This window comes from Erpetoichthys calabaricus, chromosome 7 (genome assembly GCF_900747795.2).
Source record: "Erpetoichthys calabaricus chromosome 7, fErpCal1.3, whole genome shotgun sequence".
NCBI classification, from domain to species: Eukaryota; Metazoa; Chordata; class Cladistia; order Polypteriformes; family Polypteridae; genus Erpetoichthys; species Erpetoichthys calabaricus.
In genome coordinates, this window is record NC_041400.2 from 80,555,998 (window position 1) to 80,582,515 (window position 26,518).

At 39.2% G+C, this 26,518-nt stretch overlaps 1 protein-coding gene across 2 annotated transcripts in view; it reads right to left on the bottom strand.

Moving 5' to 3' along the window:
* Positions 1 to 26,518, bottom strand: part of stoml2 (stomatin (EPB72)-like 2) — a 143,431-nt gene that overhangs the window by 17,960 nt on the left and 98,953 nt on the right. For both annotated transcript variants that reach the window (XM_051930144.1, XM_051930145.1), the window contains exon 8: positions 19,113 to 19,192. In XM_051930144.1, the coding sequence (XP_051786104.1) occupies positions 19,113 to 19,192 (80 nt within the window). The remainder of the gene's footprint in view (positions 1 to 19,112; positions 19,193 to 26,518) is intronic.

The window sequence follows — 26,518 nt, forward strand, 5'->3', positions numbered from 1 at the left end:
CACATATACAGTAGGCAGATAAATACTAAGTTCAAGGTCAATCTTTCTGTACACAGTACAATTACATTCTTAACTACATGTGTCCCACAGACTAGGGGGCACAATATTACAGTATACCAACAATAGTAAATTAGTGTAAACATAGATAGTGAATACAAAAATCATACAATGCTTTAAATGAAATATGAAAAAATATATCCAAGAAACAATCATTCAGGTGCTGGTTAGCCTTATGACCTATGTGAATCTGATGGTCTGAGTGCTAATTGCCTGGTGCTTTTTGCCGGAATGAAAAAACAAGAAGAGATCTGTGTAGGATGACACTTACAAGCTGATTTTCAAAATGACTAAAATTAGTACACTCCAAGGCCAACATTTGATGCCTAAGAAATACAATTAATGGTAGCAAACTATTTTTGCCATATATCTTACCTATATCCAAACCTTTTCAACTATGTCTTCTTATAGTAATTGGTTAATTTGCAGGAACTGTGGTTTGTTAGGGCCGGTTTATACTTGAAATTGAGAATGCGTACGCGCACACATCATGGCTGCCACGTGTTCCCACCATTCATTTGCAATGTCTTCTGGGCACATCCTTAGAAATGAACGCAACATATGTGCGAGTTGCAATACCAGCAAAAAATCACGGGGCGCAGCATGTTCAAGTTGGAGCGTAACATCAGAGTCTCTGCATACTATCAGCATGTGACAGCAAGTCACCTTACAGGATCAATGTGTGTACTTTGGTAGTGAAGCAGAATGCTGACATACAAATGTATTCATGGTGCTTTTCTTTTCAAGTTTTGCATATTCCCCATCGTAATGACACAATACATTTTAAAGGTCTCACATACCATCTTCTGTGCCCTGTTTTTTTTTTTTTTTTTTTTGCACCTTCACAACAGCGTTAGAATGTAGAGAAGCATATTTGAGCCACAGAGAAAAAAAATTAGGGACACACTGAAAAGATCTATTTTATAACTAAAGTGGAACTTTTGGCTTTTATCTCGAATTTTCCACCATAATCTCATAGCTTATTTTGTCATTAAAGTAGACCATCACAAAAGTCATTTTAAAACTGACCCAGTTGTTAATCCCAACATGCTTCTGGGGCTTCCTCCCATGCCGACAGCAGCCGCAGGCAGCGATCACCACACTGAACACATTAAATTTATGATATTCCAGCTCTCTGCACATTTAGAATCCTTAGATTTATACTTGATATCACTTTCATGATGAAATGCCTTAAAGTATGTATTTTACAGGTAAATCGTTAAGTTTATTTAAATAATGAAAACTGTTAATAAGACCCGGGTTCGCTTCCCGGGTTCTCCCCGTGTCTGCGTGGGTTTCCTCCAGGTACTCCGGTTTCCTCCCACAGGTCCAAAGACATGCAGGTTAGGTGCATTGGCGACCCTAAATTGTCCCTAGTGTGTGCTTGGTGTGTGGGTGTGTGTCTGCACCCTGCGGTGGGTTGGCGCCCTGCCCGGGGTTTCTTTCCTGCCTTGAACCCTGTGTTGGCTGGGATTGGCTCCAGCAGACCTCCGTGACCCTGTAGTTAGGATATAATGGGTTGGATAATGGATGGATGGATACTGTTAATAATTACACATGTGGGGGCGGTACAATGAAGGAGCGGTAGTACTGCTGCTTCTCAGGAAGTCATGTCTCTGGTGTTCCAAGCCTGGAGTTTGCATATTTTCCTGGTGAGTTTCCACAATGTGCTCTGGTTTCCTTCCAAGGACATTCAGGTTTGGGGATTCGGTGATGTCAAAATGATGCTAGTGCATGTATGTGCTTGTATTCACCTTACGATGAGCTCATGATCTGTCCAGGGATTGTTTCTGCTTCACACCCAATGCTTGCTGGAATTAGCATGTCCCAGGATTGATGGATGTAATCATTAAACATCCATCCTTTTCAGTGATATTGTGGCAAGGTGTCCTGAATTTAATGAATGTTTCTGGCAATTAACAACATAGCAATGCCAAATGTTTTCTCACCATGATGATATCTCACAGAGCCACCTGGTGGAATCTTCCAAATTTACATAAAGTACACATGAAAGGATAAACAGTACACCAGTTGTGTAGCAGAGGTGTCTGCAGGTGTATGAATCACGCCTCATGAAGTATAAACCTGGGCTTTAAGTTTACTGTTATGTCCATTTTTAAAAGTTTTTAAATTAGTTCTATAACACAGCTACTGTACTATTCAGACAAAAATTCTAAGTCTTAATGTCACAATTTCCTTCTCTTCTGCATAATCAAAAAGTGAATTACTTAGCCCGGACATTCTCAGGTCTCCTTTGGAGGGGACTGCTGTCTCTGTGGCTTTTGTTTAAGCTATACCAGTGAATATGTCACTTAAGAAGCTGCAGATATTCAGTAACTATTGTTATTTTCAACTTTTTACTGCTTTGGTCACTTTCTACTTGCGGCGTTAAATCTATTCAAATATTGAAAAGAAGTAAAATCCACAAGTAACTCACATACTCTCTATTGGCTGGAACAATAACCCTGGAGTTATTTCCCCAAAACAAAATTTGCAAACAAAGGGCTTGGCCTCCTGGAGACCTTTTCATAGCTTTGATGCTTTTCAAATTATATTTACCATATATACTGGCGTATAAGTCGGGTTTTGAAACACGAAAAATCGATCATAAAATCAGACACCGACTTATACGCCTGTTCAAAAATACAACACTTAATTTTTTTTTTCGTTTTAACATCTTCTTGCTTCCTCCAACCTCTCATCAGTTTCTCAGACACATTGAATTTTGTTGTAGCAGCACAGTTACCAATTTCTTTTGTCACTTCAAGGACTTTTAATTTAAAATCAGCTTCATATTTTCTTCTGACTGAACGCTCCATCGTTAAGGGATGCTTTTACGATAAAGGTATATGAGATTGTGAGATACTAATTACACAAAACAGTGCAAACATCACTTTTAAATAGTTTGGGTATTACTGTGTGGTCATGTATAATAGAAAAAAAAGCAGTGTGCTCTGTGGTTACTCTCTCAGGTGGGTGTTAGCATATCATAATCTCTTGGACCAATAGTGTGAGTTTTCCACATTCGACTTATACGACCGACATTATAAAATACCGGAAATTACACAGTAAAATCAAGCCACGCCTTATCCGCAGAAGAACTTAAACATAACTATATATGGTAAGTTGAAGAAAATCAAAGCGTTTTAAGTAAAATGCACTGCATAGTCATATTAGCCTTGAGAGTGTGTTAACAAGTTCACAGGTAAAATGCAATTACAACCCTTACAGTTTACAAACTAAAAATACATGCACATGAAATACAGATTCATTTACACACACAGTAAAATAAAGTAATTTTAGACTGACTGATTCTAACAATATACTTGGCTTTTTCCACTTTGGAAGAGTGGCTTTTTGGCAGCAGCTCTTACTTAAGGACCACTTCTGACAAAACTTCTCTGGACTACAGAGTCTTGTGGTGGGTTCCAGTGGTGTCCTCTGATTTAACAGCTAATAGAGGTGCTATACTTCTTCTGATTCCAAATAGATGTCAGTTTCATGCATTTTTTTGTCTGCTGCACTCAAGTTTCTGTAGCTGACCACAACATTTCTGCTCCTCACCTACACCCATTTCTTTGTATTTCTTCAGAAGAGTTTACATTGTTAATCTTGAAACCCCTACCTGCATGGACATTTCTGCTTTGGAAAGACCTTGTTGATGCAGGATGACCACCTTTTGATTTGTTGACTCTTGCAATGGTTTAGAAATTGATGTCATATCAGCTAAACCCTTACCTTTAAGACTGGTTGTCCTCTACCCAGTTTGATTCCTTCTACATACATTTCACTTAATTCGTTTGGTTCAATCAACTGATGTCATTGTCATTACCACCTGTTTATCACCTTTGCTTAATCATGCACCTACAAAGTAGTCCAGTTTTTATCTTTTGTCTGCTAGAAAAATTTGCAAACACTTTGTCATTTGGGGTTACTGAGTATAGACTGACAAAAATGGAAAATTTATATATTTAAAGTTTAATCAAAATCTCAATAAAGTGTGCAGAAAATGATTGTGTCTGAATACTTTTTGAATCCACTATAGAGTAAACTTTAAAAGTACATTTTAAATGTCCTACTTCTGTATTTTCACATTTTCTTCCTAAACTAACATACTCCCCCCCAAAAAAATGGCTAAATGGCTAGGGAAAGAACACAGTTCCTCTACAACAACAATCAGATTTGTGATAATATAAACCATAGCTAGTTGACATAGTGGTCAGTTGTTATGCCTGAGAGAAAAGAAGAACTACTGCAAAATTACTAAAAACTAGGAAAAAGTGCACTGGGAGATGGATAGACAAAATTCCGGGGGTTATCCAAAAGAAATTTCAATAACCAGGCTAAGGTCATACCCTAAACAAAATCCTCACACAGAATGTCATGTTATTAGCTTACTCAAAAACCTAAATAACAGCTGCTGTGTGCCACCATCTGAAATAGGGAAGTACTGATGAAACAACATGCCAAGTGACAAAAAACAGTAATCAATACGACAATGGTAAAAAAAAAAAAAGCGGGAGCATAAAATAAATCAAATAACCATAAAATAATTAATAACAAATCAGTAATATACAAACATATGTGTGTGCCACAAAAAACATCTAATAAGGCAAAATAATAATTATGATGGTAGCACTGCTGCCTCAAAGATCGAGCATACTAAATTCAATTCTTGAGTCCTAGTCACTGCTTCATGAAATCTGCACATTTTCCTGTTTATATGGGGTTTCCTTTGAATTTTCTAGTTTTACTCCTGCATGCCTAAAGATGTGTGTATTAGGATAACTGGTAAATGCAAATTGGTGCTGTATGAATAGGGGTGTATGTGTAAATGGATCCTGCAACAGACTGTCACTTTGACCAGGGATGGTTCCTGCCTTGTATGACCCTTAATCAAACTACGTCTAAGAATGCTATGTTATTTTACTTTCCAAAATAGCCTGGATTCATCTTAATATGGATAACCCATTATTCTAGGAATACTGCAGAGGTAACAATGTTTTAACAAAATTTTTATATTTTTTTATTTGATCACAAAATCATCAATAACACAGTTTTTACTCAAACGTAACACTTTGGCAGAACTCCACAAGAAGTGCAGTACAGTTTTGTTGTAATCATCAACCAAACATGTCAAAACAAGACATTTTTCTGTATCATATGTCAAAAGGGGATATTTTAAATAAATATTAATTTGATAAATGAAATAATCTAGTTGTTCTAAATAACATTTCATTAAGAATGAATGAGAACAGAATAAGCACTGCCTATTATGCACACCTCAAATGAATGATCTTTTCCATGAGAAAAACCAAGACATTGTTCACTGATTAGTGTTTTTTTTAATCATTTTTTTCTAACTCAAAAAGGGCACAACTGTGACATTTTTATAGTGGACATTCTTCACTGACCACATGAATTAATTAATTAGTGAATAGGAGGCCACAACAGGAGCCTCATTTATGACCTATTCTTTTAACAAATAACCTTTATCTTCACTTGAAAAAATAAACTTTTTCTATCCTTGCTTTCTGCGGTGGGTTGGCACCCTGCCTGGGATTGGTTCCTGCCTTGTGCCCTGTGTTGGCTGGGATTGGCTCCAGTAGACCCCCGTGACCCTGTGTCCGGATATGGGTGGATATCCCTGCTTTGCTGGCATAGCACAACTTGACATTAGCTAAAAACAATATCAAATGAAGAGTCAAGTACTGAAATAAACTTGATAGACTTTTCTTAATTGTCTTGATCTGCATCAAAATTGCAATCATCTGAATATTTAGAAATACCCTAAACCAAGCAAACCAATATCTTACTCAAGGTTTCATTTATCTCCTACAGTGCGTTCTCACCAGAGGTGAGTGAAAAGATCTAATTACAGATGAAGTGTTAAATCTTCCTGGACTATGGTCCCTTCAACAAATAAATATACAATAGCATATGTAAAACACAGTCAGGAAAAAAAGTTGAACGTTCTGGCTATTTATTTAATCACCTGCTTAAGTGTGCAGAGTCACACAGGATTAACCAAAATACTACTGAAATGTATATAATTTATAGTGTTACTATTTTCTTGTGTACAGTGAAATTCTTACTTGCACAGGTTAATTAACATGTAATGTGAAATTGAAAACTATACTGATAATGAAAGTTTTTCAGTTTTTACGCTTCTCTCTATGCTGCTGAGATCCCACTTATTTAACCTGTTTTCTGCCCACTACAGCTGTTGTACATAAATATTTCATATACCAAAGTAAATTATTAGAATATGTCTAGAGCGCCCTCTTCTACACGGTGGTGTGCTGGGGAGGCAACATTAAGAAGAAAGATGCCTCACGCCTAGACAAACTGGTGAGGAAGGCAGGCTCTATTGTTGGCATGGAGCTGGACAGTTTGACATCTGTGGCAGAGCGACGGGCGCTAAGCAGGCTCCTATCAATTATGGAGAATCCACTGCATCCACTAAACAGTGTCATCTCCAGACAGAAGAGCAGCTTCAGCGACAGACTACTGTCACTGTCCTGCTCCACTGACAGACTGAGAAGATCGTTCCTCCCCCAAACTATACGACTCTTCAATTCCACCCGGGGGGGTAAACATTAACATTATACATAGTTATTGTCTGTTTTTACCTGCATTATTATCAATCTTTAATTTAATATTGTTTTTTGTATCAGTATGCTGCTGCTGGAGTATGTGAATTTCCCCTTGGGATTAATAAAGTATGTATGTATGTATGTATGTATGTATGTATCTATCTATCTATCTATCTAGTGGCCAAAATTTCTTTTGCCTAGGAATGTTTTTTTTTTTTTTTTTTTTTATTTCTCCCAGACACAAAAACAAACTGTGCATAATATATCTAGTAATGCCCCAATTAATCTTTTTACCCCTTTAGGACACAGGCATCAATAATGCTTGCTTGTGTGATCACAAAGCTAAAATTCTCCTGTTTTATTCTCCTTCCAACTGACCCTACCCAGGCCAAGGTTAATGGTTAATGCACCTAATTCTATTATTTTATGGTCAGCTTTTCAAAAATACTTTATCCATCCATCCAATTTCCAACTCGCTGAATCCAAACACAGGGTCACAGGGGTCTGCCGGAGCCAATCCCAGCCAACACAGGGCACAAGGTAGGAACCAATCCTGGGCAGGGTGCCAACCCACCGCAGTCAAAAATACAAAAAAACAAATTAGCTTTGATTAAAGTATTATTAATGTATTAAAGGCGCATTAGCAGGAATGTGCAATATGTATTGTCTACGATAATATGATGTTGTTTTACCAATGTGCAAACTGAAATTATTGAGTATGATACTCACTTTACAAAAAACAATCAACTCCACACCTCGAAAGTCCATGCATCCACTGTCTCATGTAATCTAACAGGACAGACTACTCCACGTGCACGGCCAGCACACCACAAATTAAGCCTAAAAATGAGTGAGCAAACTGCGTCAGGGGATAGACGAGCCTTGCAATCTAAGTTGTTAAATTTAATTGCAAGACACTTATGATCCTCAATCATGTGGAGGTGGTTTAGCTTTGAAAAGACCGATGTTGCTTAAAAGACATCAATCTGCACACTATACCAGAAATTTGTTTGAATGGAGTACAGTAATCCCTCGGTTCACGGATTTCTGCGGACAATGGGTCTTTTAATTTCTGGTACATGCTTCCTCAGTTGGTTTGCCCAGTTGATTTCATACAAGGGACGCTATTGGCAGATGGCTGAGAAGCTACCCAACCAGAGCGCGTATTACCTATTAAATAAAACTCCTCAAATATATTGTGAGCATGGGGGCTGTTCACATCCCTAGAAGATACGGCCGCTCCTCAAAAAACACTGAAAGATTACCTTCACATTGCTCTCTTCCTTGCTGGGCTTAAATGTGGCTGCTTTGTCAAGCGATATGCTTCCTGCATGGTGCTTCGCATACTTAAAAGATCAAACAGCACGTACTGATTTTTGATTGTTTGCCTTTCTCTCTCTCTCTCGCTCTGACATTCTCTGCTCCTGATGGAGGGGGTGTGAGCAGGGGGGCTGTTCACACCCCTAGACGATACAGACGCTCATCTAAAAATGCTGAAAGATTATCTTCACGTTGCTCCCTTTCTTGCAGCTGGTTTGTCAAGCGTTATGCTTCCTGCATGGTGCTTCGCATACTTAAAAGCTCAAACGGCACGTATTGATTTTTAATTGTTTGTTTTTCTCTGTCTCTCTCACTCTCTCTGACATTCTCTGCTCCTGACGGAGGGGGTGTGAGCAGAGGGGCTGTTCGCACCACTAGACGATACGGACGCTCCTCTAAAAAAATGTTGAAAGACTACCTTTACAATGCTCCCTTCCTAGCAGCTGCGTTGTCCGGCGGTGCTTCGCATACTTAAAAGCCCAAACAGCCCTATTGATTTCTGATTGTTTGCTTTTATCTCTCTCTCTGACATTCTCTGCTTCTGACGCGCACTCCTTTGAAGAGGAAGATATGTTTGCATTGTTTTAATTGTGAGACGGAACTGTCATCTCTGTCTTGTTATGGAGCACAGTTTAAACATTTGAAAAAGAGACAAATGTTTGTTTGCAGTGTTTGAATAAAGTTCCTGTCTCTCTACAACCTCCTGTGTTTCTGTGCAAATCTGTGACCTAAGCATGACAATATAAAAATAACCATATAAACATATGGTTTCTACTTCGCGGATTTTCACCTTTCGCGGGGGGTTCTGGAACGCAACCCCCGCGATCGAGAAGGGATTACTGTATTTTTTATTTCTGTAAGAAGCATATGCCTATTGGCCACATTCAGTGATACTTTGATCGGTGATTTTAACATTTTGGTGTTATTTTACTTTAGTTTTAAGTAAATAAGCAAGACCTGTTTTCCTTAACTGTTATTTCCAATAATCTCATTAATAAGCCACAATTAATATCCTATTAACAAGACCAAGCTAGATCAATAAGACTTTTAAAAACATGTTTTTAAAAGATACAAAATATCATCTCAATAGCATTATCGTCAAAGTCCCAGAAAATATCAAGATATAATTTTTTTGCCAATATTGCACACCCCTAATCCTTAGGGCAAAATATAATTTAATTCCATTTCTATTTCAAGAGAACTAAATTAACATTTCTAAACTTGAGACCAAAATGGTTTCACTTGCAAGACAAAAAAAAGAATGCCACAAATTTGGATCTTAATAAAACATGACTTTCATTTTAAGAAATAAGCTTCACTTGATACTTCAACAAAACATGAAATGCAGAATTCACAGACATCACGTTAGTTATTACTTGAAGTCAAACCACTGCCACATTACCAAGAATGCAGATGTATACCAATAATGCTCTTATAAAAAGGGACACATTCATACAACATTTAATAAAAGCAAATAGTTAACGGAATCCACTAGCTAGTTACAGAGGTTGTAATAAACACTAAAAGTAAGATCATTTACATATTTCACTGCACAATAAAGCAAACTACAAACAATTAAATTAAATTAATTAAATAAATACAAACTACAAACAATTTTATGAATATTATCAATAATTAACCTCAATCCATCATGCAAAATCCTGTATAGCATGTTTTACAACACAAGAACGATAAATGTGATCACAGTTTGTTAATGACACATTAAAAACATGTTTAACAAAAAGAGAAATATGAGAAATCCAATCAACTAAGACATGATGAAAAAAAGCCTCACACATCCTCCAAGGCAGTCAGACTGTCAGTGAGCCTATTGCATTGAGCTGACACATGTTGCACATACAGACTTCATGGGATGCATTTAGAGAGGAGAAAAAGAAGGAATGTTTAAGTTTTTAGCAGAAAAATGTGCTCTCCTATTAGTTAGTCAAAACATAATAAAATGTGCTGAATACATTACGCTCTGAACGTATGCTAAGGAGATGCCGTCGGATCATCTGCTGTCTTTCTACTGCTGGCGAGCTGCGTGTTGAGCAAGCTTGTCGCCTGTCGTTGTTTTAAGAGTTGGGAGCAAGTTAATGTGTCTCTCGCGGGACTTCAAATTGTCTTCTGAGAAGATCACATCTCGTCTCCCTAGTCTCCCTCCCCAAGATTTTTTTTTATAATAGAGAGATATCTGCTGTTGCAGATGGCATGCTCCTTATTACTCTGTGATGTTGGATATGATTGGAATGAGGCTGTCGGGATGAGCATTAGCACACCCAGTATCAAAGTTCACCACAACAGTGCAAAACTGCTACTTCTCCAGAGCTTTAAGAAGACAGCTAAGATGGTTTAGGCATCTAGCTAAGATGCTAGCTGCCTGCCACTTTAAGTTTACAAGGCCCAGCACATTGGGATAAAACCAGAAAAAGATACAGTATATACTGGAAGATGGAGCTGTCTTGGAATTTCTAAAGAGGAGCTGGATAATATGGAAAGGGTGGCCTGGAATGAAAGACTACTTCAGCAACAGAATGACATTTTTTTGCTTTAGCAATGTGACTTGATCTTTAAATTTCAGTTTCACCTTCCAGTATTAAACCAAGGTTGTGAAATAAGAACAAAATGAACTAGAAAATATACTGAAGCATATTGGCTTTTCTGTCTCTTCATTTATAAGAACTGTTTAGTACTAATTCTTTACTCATTTCAATAGTCATAGGGGATAAAGTTTTTGTACTCGATTTATAATTAAAAAAGAGATATAAATAGAATTGAAATAAACAAGAAAAAATTGTTCAAGAATAAAAACAAATTAAAAAAACCGAGCAACAACAGCAAAAAAAAAAATTGCATCCCACCCATACCTGTAAAAGAGGTCCTTAAAGGTTCAAAAGTGTTTGGTGCATTCACAAAGGTATAGTACTTCTGTACATTAGAGCCAGATGAACTAATGATATGCACCATTGAATGTTCAAGTTAGATTATGTTGAACGTTAGAACAATCTAGATGAGAAAAGATCAATCAACCTAACAAAGCTCTCCAGTCCTATCCTCTTAAATCTCCTAAAACAACATCAAGTCTAGTTTTGAAAGTCCCCCAAGTCCTATGGTCTACCACACTACATGGTTACTTGTTCCATGTGTCTATGGATCTCTGTATAAAGGAAAACTTCCTACTGTTTGTGCAAAATTTAACCTTAACAAGTTTACAACTGTGTATCTATGTTCTTGATTAAGTCATTTTAAAGTAACAGTCTCAATACCACTTGTACTAATTTCTCTTCATAATTTCAAACACTTCAATCATATCTCCTCTTAATCTTCTTTTGCTTAAACTGAAAAGGCTCAGTTCTTTGAATCTTTCCACTGTGGCGGACGGCTGGATGCTCAACCCAGCCGAGACACCCAGAGAGGAGAAAGATGGGAGAAAGCAGCTACGGTGAGACACTGCCTCCCCCAAGACGCCAGATGGCAATGTCCCTGCAGCATAGCGGTACCCCAGGTTCCCGCAGGGCACCATGGGATTTGGAATTTGTCTTCTCAGCCCTGCTGGATGCCATGGGTGCCGCCAGGAGACGCTGCAGGGTAACTTGGAGACTTGTATCTTTTCCATAGCCCGGAAGTCCTATCGAGTCACAGGGACAGAAGTTCCAAAGTACTTCCGAGCTAACACAAAAGTCAACTTCTCCATCTAACCCGGACGTGTGAGACAGTCACGTGTGTGGAAGGACAGAAGCACTTCCGGGTCAAGGATCAGGCCCGGTCTTAGGTATTATGGGGCCCTAGGCGAAAGGGGGGTCCAGGGGCCCCCTGAGGGGGGCGGAGCCCCCCTGGAAGCTCTGCGAAATGCGTGAAAATTAAACCAAGGAGACGTTTTCTTGTAACGTTACGAGGTCATCACCCTGCGTCCCTTTTTCGCCCGGAGTAGTTAGCTGCTACAATTTAGCCAGTTTGAACTGTTTCCACTGGGCACCACGTGGCGGTATGTAGCTAAGCCCAGCTTAGTTTTTTTGTATTTTTTCTTTTTTTAGTTTTTTTGTCCTTTTTTATGTTTTGGGATATTTGAAACTTTTGGAATGTTTCAGAAATGATAATTTTCTGGGTTAATACTTAATTCTTATTTTATTTTACTGAAGTAATTATGAGTCTCGGGATATATTTCAAACTTCCTGTTTCTGGAACACTTTATGACGAACGAAGCAACGATAAGATTACAACTAGTGAGCAGGCGTAGCAGCAGGATTTATGAGATCTTGACTTCTTCTTTCTTCTTCGACGAATGATGATGAGGGCTGATTAACTGATGTGAACGTTCGACCCATAGAGATCTTGACTCAAACCGCTCCGCTTTTATAGACAGCCGCCCACGCAGACACGCCCCCGCTTGCCCACGTGATTTAAACATGCGAGGGGAGGGGCGGGCCGGGGGCCTGGCCGCCGTCAATCCGGGGCCCTAGGCGGTCGCCTACTTCGCCTATGCCTAAGGCCAGGCCTGCAAGGATTATATAAGGGACTGCTGGAGACCCAGCAAGCGAGCTGGAGTTGGGAGGTAGAGGACAGAGCTTGCTGGGAGGAGTGAAGGACAGATTTGTATATTGGTTATATTTACAATTATTGTATTGCCTGTTTAGGATGGCAGAGATGCTTCAGGGCACTATAATAAGAAGAAAAAATATTAAATATCTTCTTGGTGATTTTACCCGGTGTGCAGTGTGTCTGTCTGTTGGGTTGAAAGAAGCAACAGTGACCTCTAGCATCTTACACCTCATAATTCATCCCCTGTAGCCCTAGAATCAGCATACACACTGTTCTCTGGGTTTTTCCAGCACAGCTAATGTCATTTTTGTAGCCTGGACAGCAAAACTATACATGGCATTCCAGATGAGGCCTCACTATTGTGTTATAAAGCATGAGCATAACTTCCTTGGACTTATACTCAACACATCGTGCTTTATAACCTAACACCTCACAGGTGGCGCAGTGGTAGTGCTGCTGCTTTGCAGTAAGGAGACTGTGGAAGATTGTGGGTTCACTTCCCGGTTCCTAGCTGTGTGGATAGCGCTTTGAGTACTGAGAAAAGCGCTATATAAATGTAATGAATTATTATTATTGTTAACGATTTTAATGGCTTCTGAACACTGGCAGTTGATAGTGTCGAGTCCACTACGACTCCTAAATTCTCATAAGGTGTACTTTTGATTCTCAGACCTCTCATTCTGTATTTAAACCTAACATTTTTACTTCCTATGTATAATACTTTACATTTACTTACATTATATTTCATCTGTCACAAATCTGCCCAAGTTCATATGCTGTTATTCCGTTAGGGTTTCTAGACAAACATGATTTCCAGAAATGTAAAGAAGGATACAGAAGTCTGAAGTTTACATACAGTTAGGGTGAATTCTTTAAAATTAACTTTACAATCCCTCCACAGATTTTATACTAACAAAACTATAAATCTGGCATATTGTTTAGGACATCTATTTTGCACAGGGCAAAAGTATTTTTTTCCAACAATGTTTACAGACAAGAGTATTTCCCTTTTTATTGACTATGTGTACTTTCTAACAGTGTACATAAACTTCTGACTTCAACTGTAATAAGCAAATTTCTGCAGACAAGCTAGGTATAATTCAGAAACAACTGTTCCAAAGAAATGGAGTCTCTGCTGGTTAAAAGTAAAGAGAAGAGCACAGCGCTCCAAGAGGAATATGTGAAGTAGAAATGTAATGTTAAACTGAAGACAAGCTGATAAAGATGTCAGACTAAGAGACAGAAATAGGGAGACTGCTCCTAAATATATGAAGAAATGTGGCAGAGATATTTAAGGGGCAAAACTGACAAATGGGATTATCAGACGAATGCATAGAATAAAGTTCGGTATAAAGTATTTGTAAAGTAAAACTCTAAATACAAAATGATTCAGAAAGTTGCAGAGATGATACTGAGGATGGTAGAGGTCTAGCAGATACCTGTCACAGTTGCAAATAACAATACCGTAAGTTTTTGTTTTGGAGATAATAAAAATACAAACTTTAAAGACCTGATAAAAGGGAAATGGACAGGAAAACAACACCATTTTGCCCTGGTGAGTGATTGGAGACAGAAAAAGAATGAATTAGAGAGAACAGAGAACCTAATCTTCAGTGACTGGAATGTTTCAAACCTGGAGCTATTTTGGATATGCCCAGGTGGAAAAAAAAATCATCACTTTGCTATTAATACAAAGATCATCATTATAATAGACAGGGGTGTGTATATGCTATGCTGAAAAAGAGACAAAATGATTTGTTTTACATTTTTACCAAATTTGGACAGCACAGGAAACCAAGGGTTTTAAATTACAGGAGCAATATTTTATTTTCAATTAAGCATATGGAAGTACAAAGAGAACTCAGGGATATGCCATATTAAGTTCACCAAGAAACTAGGGTGGTGAGTTTATGGGAGAGTGCTCAGTGATTTAGCTCTAAATCAGGAAAGGACATTCCCAGTATCAACCTTTCAGGAATCTGTATAGCGTGCTTAGTAAACAGCTTCTTGCCATTCCACAGAAAAGTAAGGAGAAGGGATCTAACTTTTGTGGGAATGTGGGCATGACTTACTCCTCTCTCTAAACACACACCTCAGCTATTGTCGGTGTGTCGCCAGCGTTGACTGTGTAAACATGCTCTACTGTTTTGTTCAATTAGAACTTTTGACGATGAGGACTGCACAGAAAATCCACATTTCTCATCTAGAGAATGGTGGATGGTCTAAATGCCACCGAAACAGCACTTTTGGATATTAAACAGTAGGAAGACACTAAACCGGATGACATTTTGATGCTGAGGAACATTAAGGCAAAGAAGAAAGGAACATTAAATTCACTAAGGTATGAAAAGAGACCAAAAAATTATAAGGTGCCATATAAATTGTCTAAATCTTTGATATCCATAATTTTTAATCTGAAATGGCAGGGTCCGCTTTTTCCCAAGTTTTCAGTTATCCGAGGCAACACTGGTTCATATTACCTTGGACAATCGGTGTGTATTCATTTTAATAATTGCAAATCTGGAACAACATAATAGAGGAAGAAATGACCACAAGGAGAAAGAGATTCATTGACACCCTTAAAGGAATACTCCACCCATTTCACCCATTTTTTATTTTATTTATTTATTTATTTATTATAACTTAGTCTGCTTTGGAATTGAAGACAGGATTCTTGACTAATGAATAAGGGAAAGAGGCAGGTATGTAATTCAAAAGCGTGGACTCTTGTAAAGGGCTTCTTGCTTCTAGACTTTTATATTCTGGAGGTATTTATTTAACAATATTAGTATTAATAGAGTATAGCATCATGATCATTTTAATATAACCCTTACTAAAACACTGTGTAGAAAACATTCCAAGGAAAATCTCAGCTCATGCATTCAAAAGCATCTACGGGCTGAGACAAGGTGGAGGCTACTGCTATACTATATAACAAAACATTGATGTTTTTTGCTGTCTGGTAAGAATGGATAAAACCTGTGCGACTGGGATGAATTAATTTATAAAAATTGATTAGTTGCGGATACTGTGAAAGAAGCTTCATCACCAGTTTTGTATCATAACTCAAAGAAACTCGTTGACACTTAGAATAGTCAGGGACATCTTTGCCTTGTTGTAAATGGAAAATAATCATGGCTGAATTAGTTGAGGTGTTCAGTTAAAAAAAGTCAGAGGAAAATCTGCATAGAGGGGGATGCTAATTACTTGGAAAAAGCTGAAAAGGAGATCAGGAAGCAAAAAATCAGGACTGTGAGATTTCCATGGATTCAAAGAATCCACTGCCTTCTTAAATTTTGACATAGTAATTGGGGAGATCATTGTAGCAGCATCCTCTGTAGATAGTAAGGAAAAGAACAGGTTATTTACAAAGGAATACAAAGGAAGGGGAGGTTATGAGTCTTTCAGAACATAATTCATAATAAAACAGTTATTAATTTCTAAGGGAGTTGTTAACAAGTTTCCTGATTTATCATTAACTATGTAGGTTACCTGTCATAGATGGGTAATAGAATAAAATTAAAAAGATTTGCTATCTCTTGCCTGACAAGTACCCTTAACATTTCTCTTGCGCATGAGCGCAGTATCTTAATGTGTCTTAAACTCTTTTGATTGGTGCTTCCTCTCTCACTAACATTTGCAGAAAATCGAACAATCAGACCAAAGCCAAACTGCTAAATCAGATTGCTTGGAACAACAAAACACACCACAACAACAACAACATTTATTTATATAGCACATTTTCATACAAAAAGTAGCTCAAAGTGCTTTACATAACACGCACACAGACAGTAGCTTTTTATGATATAGTAAATAGGATGTGTAGAGAGATGGCGATGGATGCATTTCCATAATCTTAAAGTTACTAAATTACCAGACTTTGATCCTGAGACAATTAACAAGCCCTTGTCCTATGGATCTCAAAGTCTTCTTTTTGTAGAAGTATTAAATTCAGAGCAAGTACTTGTAATTAAAAATTCATTAGCCACATGAAGGTGAGCTTCATTAAAAGATGAGAGATGAGTCTCAAGTCCATGATTTCTTTGCCAGCACAACCAAGCCATGCAACTAGTATAGATGTAAAAAAATTAAAACAGTTGACAGTAACCTGGTCGAGTGAGGAATACACTGGCAAACTTACAATGGCCTTTATAAATGAATTTTCACCATTCACACAATAATATTTCAGTATTTTAAATACATGACTGGGCTGGCTATGAATGGAAGAAAGGATGATCGATAAGGGGTTGGTTAATAAATCACGCAGAAAGCCAGTTTCCTAGTATCTGTATCCAACAGTGCATAACAGAATCTTCCAACTTCACCTCTATCAGTACCAAGTATACTGGCTTACAAATGTGCTGAATCACATTTCTTAGAATTCTTAGAATTTGCTGTTGCATAAGCCACTAAGAAGTAATCCATATTACTAAACGAGAATGGTAAACCGGATGGACGCAGGAACATGGGCCGTGGATGCAAAAGACGTAGTGCGCAGGCGCCACACAAAGCCCCCCCCCCCGCCCCCCCCCCCCATAGTGAAACGGGAGAGACTACGCACGTGCGCCACACAAAGCCTCCCAAAGCACCAGAGCAAAACGGGAGAAACTACGAACTGTCAGAGTAGGAAACAAAATAAAACGTCATAAAGAGGATAAAGAACAGGGACAAACACATGAAGAGCAGGTTACAGAACAAAGCCCATAAAGGGATTAAAGAAACAAAGCACCCCCCCCCCCCCAGTGAAACGGGAGAGACTACGTGCGTGCGCAGACACTACACAAAGCCCCCACCCCCCCCGCACCAGAGCAAAACGGGAGAGACTATGAACCGTCACAGTAGGAAACAAAGTAAAACGTCATAAAGAGGTTAAACAACAGGGACAAACACATAGAGAGCAGGTTACAAAACAAAGCCCTCAGAAATAAAACACAGAGTAGGAAACGAAGTAAAACTTCATAAAAGGATTAAACAACGGGGACGAACACATGAAGAGCGGGTTACAGATGATGAAAACTGGAATGCGACAGCTACAAACAAACCTGGGCACTAAACACATGCAGACCAAGATACAGAATATAAAAGCAGAAACAACGACAGTTAAACGTCCACAACACACACCGGAGGCGGACCCTGAAGGTTCAGGCGCCTACATCGGCCGTCAGAACGCGCAGTGAAGTACAAAACGCAAAGGCGCCTGCACAGCATGGTAAGAACCGACATAATACGGAAGGCGCAGGCGTCGTCGCCATATTGTGAGTGGCACTAATGCGTAGATCTAATGAACGTGGACTCCTACAATGCGCGTCTCAAACTGCATAAGCAAAGCAGGCACGGGTTCAACACGACACAGCTCGAGTGACCGAGATACAAACACGCGACTGCCTGGATATAATTAATGAACGCAAGTGCCTACAACGTGCGTCTGAAATGAAGCAAACCAGGCAGAGACTCCTCCAAAAAGAAAGAGCTCGACTACACGATGTACGAAGTGAAAAAAATAAAAATCGCCATGGACCAGGAGTCATTATAACAAAAACAGAATAAAGCGAGGTCTCAAATGAAAGTCAGAGTGGAAAGCAAAGTAAAACGTCATAAATGGTATGGACGGGACTCCGTATTACCAGTGGAGAGCCCCAGAGTGACACGGGCGAGCGCTCCGTATTAAACGTGCGTCATCCTCACACCTGGCTGCCCAGCGGACACAGGTTCAAAACGCCGGGGGTAGGCGAGCGAAGCGAGCAGGGGGCGAAGCCCCCTTGTATTTAAGGACACAAATATGGGCAAATCTTTGACCAAAAACCTGGACTTCGGTATAAACAGGATTCTAACTCTCTTACATCACAAACAATCGAAGAAGCCAATGACTGATTAGCCATGAGCAAAGAAAGAAAAGAAACTAAAAGATAAAGTGGGCACAATAAAATTGAAAGGAAAGAACATCCCTTGCATCCCCACAGTCTCCTCCCAAGAAATAAAAACAACTAAAGTGACTGTAGCAGTGTCCCATAATCAATCCTCACCCTCAACTAACCCTGTAACAATCAAATCCCTAAAGTCATTTCACAGTTCCTGTGTGCACTTACCCAAATGAACAAGAGAGTAAAAAAAAATGTCAATAAAAATGGTCACAGGCACAGCTGTTTTTGGAACTTCCTGGCATGGACAGTAACCTCACTGCTCCGGTATGGTCACCTCAGTACACACAGATGTCTTTATAGGACTGGAGACTTCAGAGTGGTATGTCCTTGATCTAGCCTAGTCTTTCCTTTGATATCAGATGGTAACTGGGAGATTTATATATACTTATAAGGTGGTGAGGGTGAGAGGGGGAGCATGGGCAATCTAAAATAAAGAGAAAAAGTGAGAGAGAACCAGGAGACCTACTTCATCTCACATCTATCATGTGAGACTCCCAAATTAATGTATTTTCTTATCTGTTGCACAACCATTTTCAGACAATATTTGCAATACGATGACAATAACGATTGCAAAGTCTACATACTTTAAACGTGTTTCACTGTAACATTGAGAATTAAATTACAAACTGTCTTACCATGACAGTAACAAACAGTTTTACCTTAATTTTGATTTTCTTACCTGATTTGTGAGGGCATCAGAAAGAATCTCAATTGCTTTTGCTTGTGCCTCTGCTTTTGCTAAAACAGCTTTGGCCTCACCTGTAATTTATGAACATAAAGGAATGTTACAGAAATTCCCCCAGGCAAGTAGTCTAACTAAGTGGCTAAAGCATAGGACATTAATACACATGATTGAAGACTTATTCTACAATAAAACTGTCTTCAGATCAAATTAAATTGAATTTATTTATCACATACAAATTTTACAAACAGTACAATATATTGTGAAATGCTTAGTTGCTCAGCTCCAATGACTGTGCATTTAAGAAGAGTATAAAAAGACAATAACAATAATTAATGACTTTATAAATATCCATAAAAATCATTACTAGAATTGTAAAATTTGTGATAATCCACATTACTAACCGAGAATGATAAACCGGATGGACGCAGGGACATCCAGCAATGGGCCGTGGACGCAAAAGACGTACTGCGCAGGCGCCCCACAAATCCCTATTAAACATACGTCATCTCAACACGTTCACACTATGCAGCATAGGTGGATCTCATTACAATGTGGCACTATTAACCGTTCAACCGCAGAAAAGGCTCCATATTAACAGTGAGTGCGATCCTCCTTATTACTTATCCATATTTCTCACGCTGAAGAACAAACAAGTCATGAATTCATGATCAAGGGTACAAAACGATACGGCTCGGATAACGGGACCAAACACAATTCACACTATGCAGCACAGGTGGATCTCATTACAATGAGGCACTATTAACCGTTCAACCGCAGAAAAGGCTCCATATTAACAGTGAGTGCGATCCTCCTTATTACTTATCCATATATCTAACGCTGAAGAACAAACAAGTCATGAATTCACGATCACGGGTACAACATGAACGTAGACGCATGCAGCGCGCGTCTCACAGTGCTGCATCGATACAGGCACGGGTTCAAAACGAAACACCTCCCGTCTCAGACATACAGAAACGACAGCGAAGGGACAAAATAAATAAACGCAGACGTCTACACCGCGCATCTGGAATGCCGGAAAACAAGCAGGCAAGGCTCCAAAAAGAGAAACCTCAACTGACCTACATACAAAAACGGGCAAGGCTCAATACAAACAATGAACGGCGTAAACTGCAACGGGCTTCTCACACAGCACAGGCAAATCGATTACAGCTCCAAAACAACACGTCCCAAATACTGGACATACAACGATGTGCCTCTCAAACTGCACAAGCAAAACATACAGATCACGGACATCAACGACAGACACTATTCAGGAAAATTCATTCGGATTAATGAATGTCATTTGTAATCATTGTCATTCACTTAACTTCCCTGAAGAAACAACTGGCAATACAAGTAATACATTTACACGTTGTTGTCAAAAGGATCAAATTAGACTGCCTCCTTTACATTCATATCCTGAATATCTACAGAAGCTTCTAACTAACGATGTACCTGAAAGTAAAAACTTTATGAACTGCATTAGATCCTACAAATCGGTATCCACTATGAACATGAGCAGTAGCACTGCACGTGACATCCGTCTTGCAAAACTGTTAATTATTGATGAATGTACAATGGCATCCAGTCACTTACTCAACATTGCTTTCAAAAGATACACTTAGTACAAAACATGCGATGTCCAGATCCAGATCATAACAATTGGTTATTACAACTGGGAGATGGTACACTCACCAATACAGATAGACTTCACCCAAATATTATTACAATTCCTCAAGCCTTTATCTGAGACGACTTAGTTACAGAGATATTTGGAACAGCAATCTCATTACACCAAATGCCCCTTTTAATACAACGCACTATATTATGTCCAAAAAATATTAATGTGTAAAACATAAATACCCAAGTCATTGCATTACTTCCTGGAGAGACACAACTCTTTCTAAGCTCTGACAAAGTTGACTCTGATCACGACAATGACCATCTTCATTGACCTTACAAGTTCTGACCTGGAATTACCTTTTACACTTAAACGGCGTTTACAAAGAAATTTTCCAATAAACCTTTACACTGTGCCACACACTTTATTGTTTGCTTTCTATATGCATCATCTACACCTTCACACTATTCTACATCTCATTCATACATCACGCTCTTTGTCATTTCCCAACACCAGGGGTTGGCGAGCGAAGCGAGCAGGGGGCGGAGCCCCCTAGTAAATAGCTAAATAAATATTTTCATATTGTAAAATACTGAATGTAAGAGAGTTAGCAATAGGGCATCACACAGTTCTAGACACTAGACTCATTCAAGATGCAGATGTGGAAATACTCCATATATGAGTATCACAAAACAAAGAAGAGATAAAGGCCAAAGTATCTCGCTAAAGTAACAAGTGATTCTGCTTCCTGAAAATGGTGCAAATATGACTTATGACTGACCTATGTCACTCATTAATATAAAGTGGTCAATTTAGTATCATGAAAGATAAAAGGTGAGCAAGAAGACATGTAAGAGAGTGTAAGGATAGCCAAACTGAATAAATGAGGCTTGATAATAAATATGATAAATATTGAAAGAACTGAAGATAAATACATTAAATATGTATAATCCAGACACTTGCTCCAGGTCAGGCACCCATAGGTGGGAAGCAAGGTGAAGAAAATTAAAAACAAAAACATGTGGGTCAATACATCGGGTCCAAGCAAAACCAATATAACAGATGTACAATAAGGGCTGGTTTATACTTCACTTTCGAAAGTGTACACACAAGCATCATGGCTGCCATGTGTTCCCAGCATTCTTTTTTTCATGTCTTCTGAGCACATCATCAGAAACTAACGCAACATACACGTGAGATGGAGTACCAGCATAAATATGGATGATGTGTGTGTGTTCAAGTTTTGGTACGTGACGACAGCAAGACGCAATGCCGTGCCATCATAATCAACGTGCATGCTTTGATGTTTGATGAATGTTTCAGTGCGTTGAAGGAAATAGTTAAACTTAAATTCTGACATGTGAATGCATTCATGGTGCTTTTTTTCATCCATTTCTCACATAGGCAATACAAGCATTGGGAGTTGAGATTACTGAGACCCAAACAGCCCCAATGCTCGGTTAACACAGGCAGGGAATAGTTGTCTGCTGCCGATGCAAATGCAAGCTTCCCATGTAACACGTCTGTTACCTGCTGGCTGATGTGGGGAACATTTAAAAATAGCCACTGACCTGGCCATGTGGTCACTTTCTGTCTTCTCGCTTGTAATGGAAGGCTGTTACGAATGTAGGACAACATCATCGTCCCTGCTTGCATGCTCCATGTGTTTGAGCAACAGCTCCCATTTGAATATGCATTGAGGTGTGGTAAAGTAAGGTGATTAGAGTTTTAAATAAATAACCGCCAAACTTGCATCTTCAGGTGGGGGCGTGGTAGTATGGCAAGAGAGGTTCTCATGCGTGATGCAGGAGAAGACAACCCTGCACTTAGTCCACAGGTGTAGGATCACCCACAAACCTAACTGCCGCTGGGAGCTGCAGACTGCCGCTGCTGTGCCATGTCCCTGTTCAAAAAGAGAAGCATGAGTGCGAGGAGGGAACATGAAAGAAAAAGAAATGAAGGAATTTAAAGAGAAGAAAGCAGGAGGTAGATGGAGACAGTGCAAGCAAGTGGAAGGGAACAGGCTTAAGGGAGAGAAGGTAGGCAGCTGGGAAGAGAGCCCCTGGGCAAAAGTGTGTGGTCAACACTCACGGGGGTTAAATTGGGTCACTCCAGCTGAACATGTCTGAGGAGCGGAAATGACAAAGAGTGTATGGCTCACCACAGAATACCAGGAAGGTAGTGGGGGTCAAGGAGGTTTGGGAGGATAGCTCCAACATGAGCACCATGGCCGTTAGGGACCAAAGCCTAGGTGAGGAGTGGGAGCCTTACCGTAGCCATGGGATGGTATGGACCAGGACTTGCGGAAAGTCAGCTGCATCTGTCGTTAAGGCGACTACTCCGCTGCAAGGCCCGTATGGGATAAGCAGAGGAGCCACCAGTGAGCAAGAAAAATTCACCGGACTTTATAGAAAGGACAGTTTCCTGCTAGTTGATTTTTAACCTTGTTTTAATAGATTTTTTTATTTTTTGAATTTTAACTTCCACCTCACTTTTGTTTTATTGAATTATTTATTATTGATGAAGCACTGCACTTTTTGAACACTTGTTTTGGCTTCTTTTTAAGAAAAGTACTTGCACTTTTCACCATCCCTTTGCTTGTGTGCTTGTTCTCACCTGCGCAGCTCATCCTAGTCATGACTAATCGACGGTGTTGGGTTCAAGAGGCTCCCAAAAACAAAGAGGGAGCAAGGAGCCCACCCGCAACGTCAAATGAGGATGTTCCTGTCTTGACAACAATAAAGCTGATTTTTTTCTTAGAAGGAGAGGAGTCCAGGATCTATCATGTGCAAGTCAGTGACACATTGCAATACATATACACACAAACACTATACAGTATATCACTCTGAAGTAGCAAGTAAAGAATTTGTAACTATGTATGTATGTATAATACATATAATGTACTCATTTAAACTTTTACTTTCAAAATTATTTTTCATGCCAGTACTTGAAATAATTTCTGTTTAATCATTAGGCACAGTGAAAACTTAAATTCAGTTTAATAGATTGGAGTTTTTGTGGTGCAGTTCATACATCTTCTCCTGCCTTCCATAGCAATTGGCATTCAAAGGTTTAGTGTGTTTGTACTTACTTATTTTTTTGTTGTTAGTTTATTTCAGACTTGAAATGCAAGAAAACAACAAAGTACAAACATACATTTTCATACCAGCTTCTTCTAGTGCAGGGTCACAAGAATGGGGACAATGCCTTTGCTGGCAGCCCTGGACAGGGCCCCCCAGAGCAAGCCACACACCATACATACACTTAAACCAGTGTTTCTCATCCACTTCTGGGTCACAAGCATGAGACTTGCTTATGCCAAGCCCACAGCACCAAGTCCTTCAGCAAATGCGTCACTCTCAATTGAGTCAGTTAGTCGGTATATATCAAATGCCGGGACAAAAGGTTTCCCAGCACAACATTACCCAGAGCATCACAATATTTCCTACTAGATAGATAGATACTTTATTAATCCCAAGGGGAAATTCACATACTCCAGCAGCACCTTACTGATACAAAAAACAATATTAAATTAAAGATTGATAATAATGCAGGTAAAAACAGACAATCTGCCATCCCTTACCTAGGAAAATGATGCACAAATACCCAGCCATCCACATGACCTAAAATAAAATATGTCATTAGACCAAGCCACCTTCTTCCAGTACTCCTTTGTCTAGTTCTGAAGCTCATCCACCCATTACAGGCACTTTCGGTGGTGGACGGGGGTCAGAATGGGCACTCTTACAAGTCTGTGGCTATATAGCCAGTTCATTGGTTGTCATTCCTTGGTAGGTACTCACCACTGCATAAATGGAACACCCCACAAGACCAGCCATTTTTTAGATGCTATAACCCAGTTGTCTAGCTATCAAAATTCGGCCCTTGTCAAAGCTGCTCAGATCCTTATTGTTGAATATTTTTCCTGATTCCAACACAACACCTTCAAGAACTGACTGTTCACTTACTGCCTAATACTGTATATCCCACCCATTGACAGATGTCAGTGTAGCAAGCTAACAAATGTTATTTGTTTCACCTGTCAGTAGTTTTAATGTTGTGACTGTGTATTCTCAAGTTCTTATGACTTAGCTGAGGCTGGGAATCAGACTCTTAGCTATCAAGATTATATGTCATGGCACAAAACAGCAGGATAGACTTTTAGCTAAATGGTGCAAGTACCTAAAGGATAAGTTAGGTATTTAAGCTGAAGTTATTTCTTCATTATATAAATACAAATAATTTATTAGTACGCTAAATGAAATTGTGTTCTAAAGTGAAGCATATTTAATCAGTTTAAAAAAAAATAACTAGCCAACTGTTTTCCTTTATACAGGAGGTGAAGGCTATCAGAGTCGGATTACAAAGAAAAGCTTTAAAGCCTACCAAATGTCAATTTTTCAATCCAAAAATATTATTGAATGTCGTCTCATTTCTTGAAGTTGAACACATATTGCAAAACTGCATATCCATGTTGCTTTAAGAAGGTAAAAAAGCAAAAAGCAGTTAATCGTTGCGAGATTCAACCATTTTAAAAAAGAGACTGGCTATGCCAACTTCCCAGTCTGTCTTCCTCCATTGTACCATTTCAGCCTCAGGGTGGCTGTACTTGCTGCAGCCAGCGGAATGGAGATGGTGTTATTTGGTCCCAGAAGTATGATTGCACCTCGAAAAATCATCGCCAAAGGCAGTTATTGACATTATTGAATGCAGAGGCTCAGATGTGAACTAAAGACTCTGTTCTATAAACTCTGTTCTATAAACAACTAGACAATAACCACTGAAAAAGTCACACTTATAATCGCTTACATTCTTTCACTAAATGAAAGTTTTCTTCTTTATGTTACAAACATTGCCTCCTGCTTCACTGATAATGCATGCCTGTGTTTCAGTGAGAATACTGAGCTTGCACACAGTATATAATCAAGTGATAAGAACTGAATGGAGGTTATAGCAATACTTTCGTCTTCTAAAAAGCTTGTCCATGGCAGGCAGGTGGGGCAGCTGCAGCCAATCCCTGCAAGACAAGAACAATCCTGAGTCTACTGCAAGGCAAACACACACATAGTCCACTTTAGTAATGCCAGTCCACCTAATCAGCATGTCTTTGGACTGTGCCATCTTGCCACCTAATAATAATGTTAAGATTATTATTAATTGATGTGCTGAAATTTCTTCCATCCATTAATCTATTATATTTATAACCCGCTTATCTAGGCCAGAGTTGCTAGGGCAGCTTCAGCCTGTGCTGGGAATCATAGGGTGCAAGGCATTAACAACAACGACACGGGGCACTGATTCATCGCAGGGCAAACAAAAACACACACACACACGGGCCACATTAGCAGTGCCAATTACTCAAATTTTAACCAGATTGAAATTTTGCAATTTTAGTAGACTAGGGGGCTCAGGCCCCCACTTGCTTCGCTCGCCCATTCCCAGATTTGGTTTACTGGATATACAATTTAAAGAGATTGTTATTTTCATGGGAATTGTTACATATGCATTATTTTCATTTATACTTTAAAACTTTTGTAAAAACAATATTTGTCCTTTATTTACTGCCCCAGGCGTGGTTAAATCTCTTTCTCACGGGACGTATGCTGCTCGCGTTGTGAAGGTGGGGACTGAATGCACGCTTAAGGAGATGTGGCCAGATCAGCTGCTGTCTTGCTGTTGCTGGTGAGCTGCATGTTTTGCTTGTCACGCTTTGCGTTGATCAATTAAAAGCAGGTACAGCAGCTGTTCTTTTGCCACATCGCGTCTCTCCCGCTCGCAT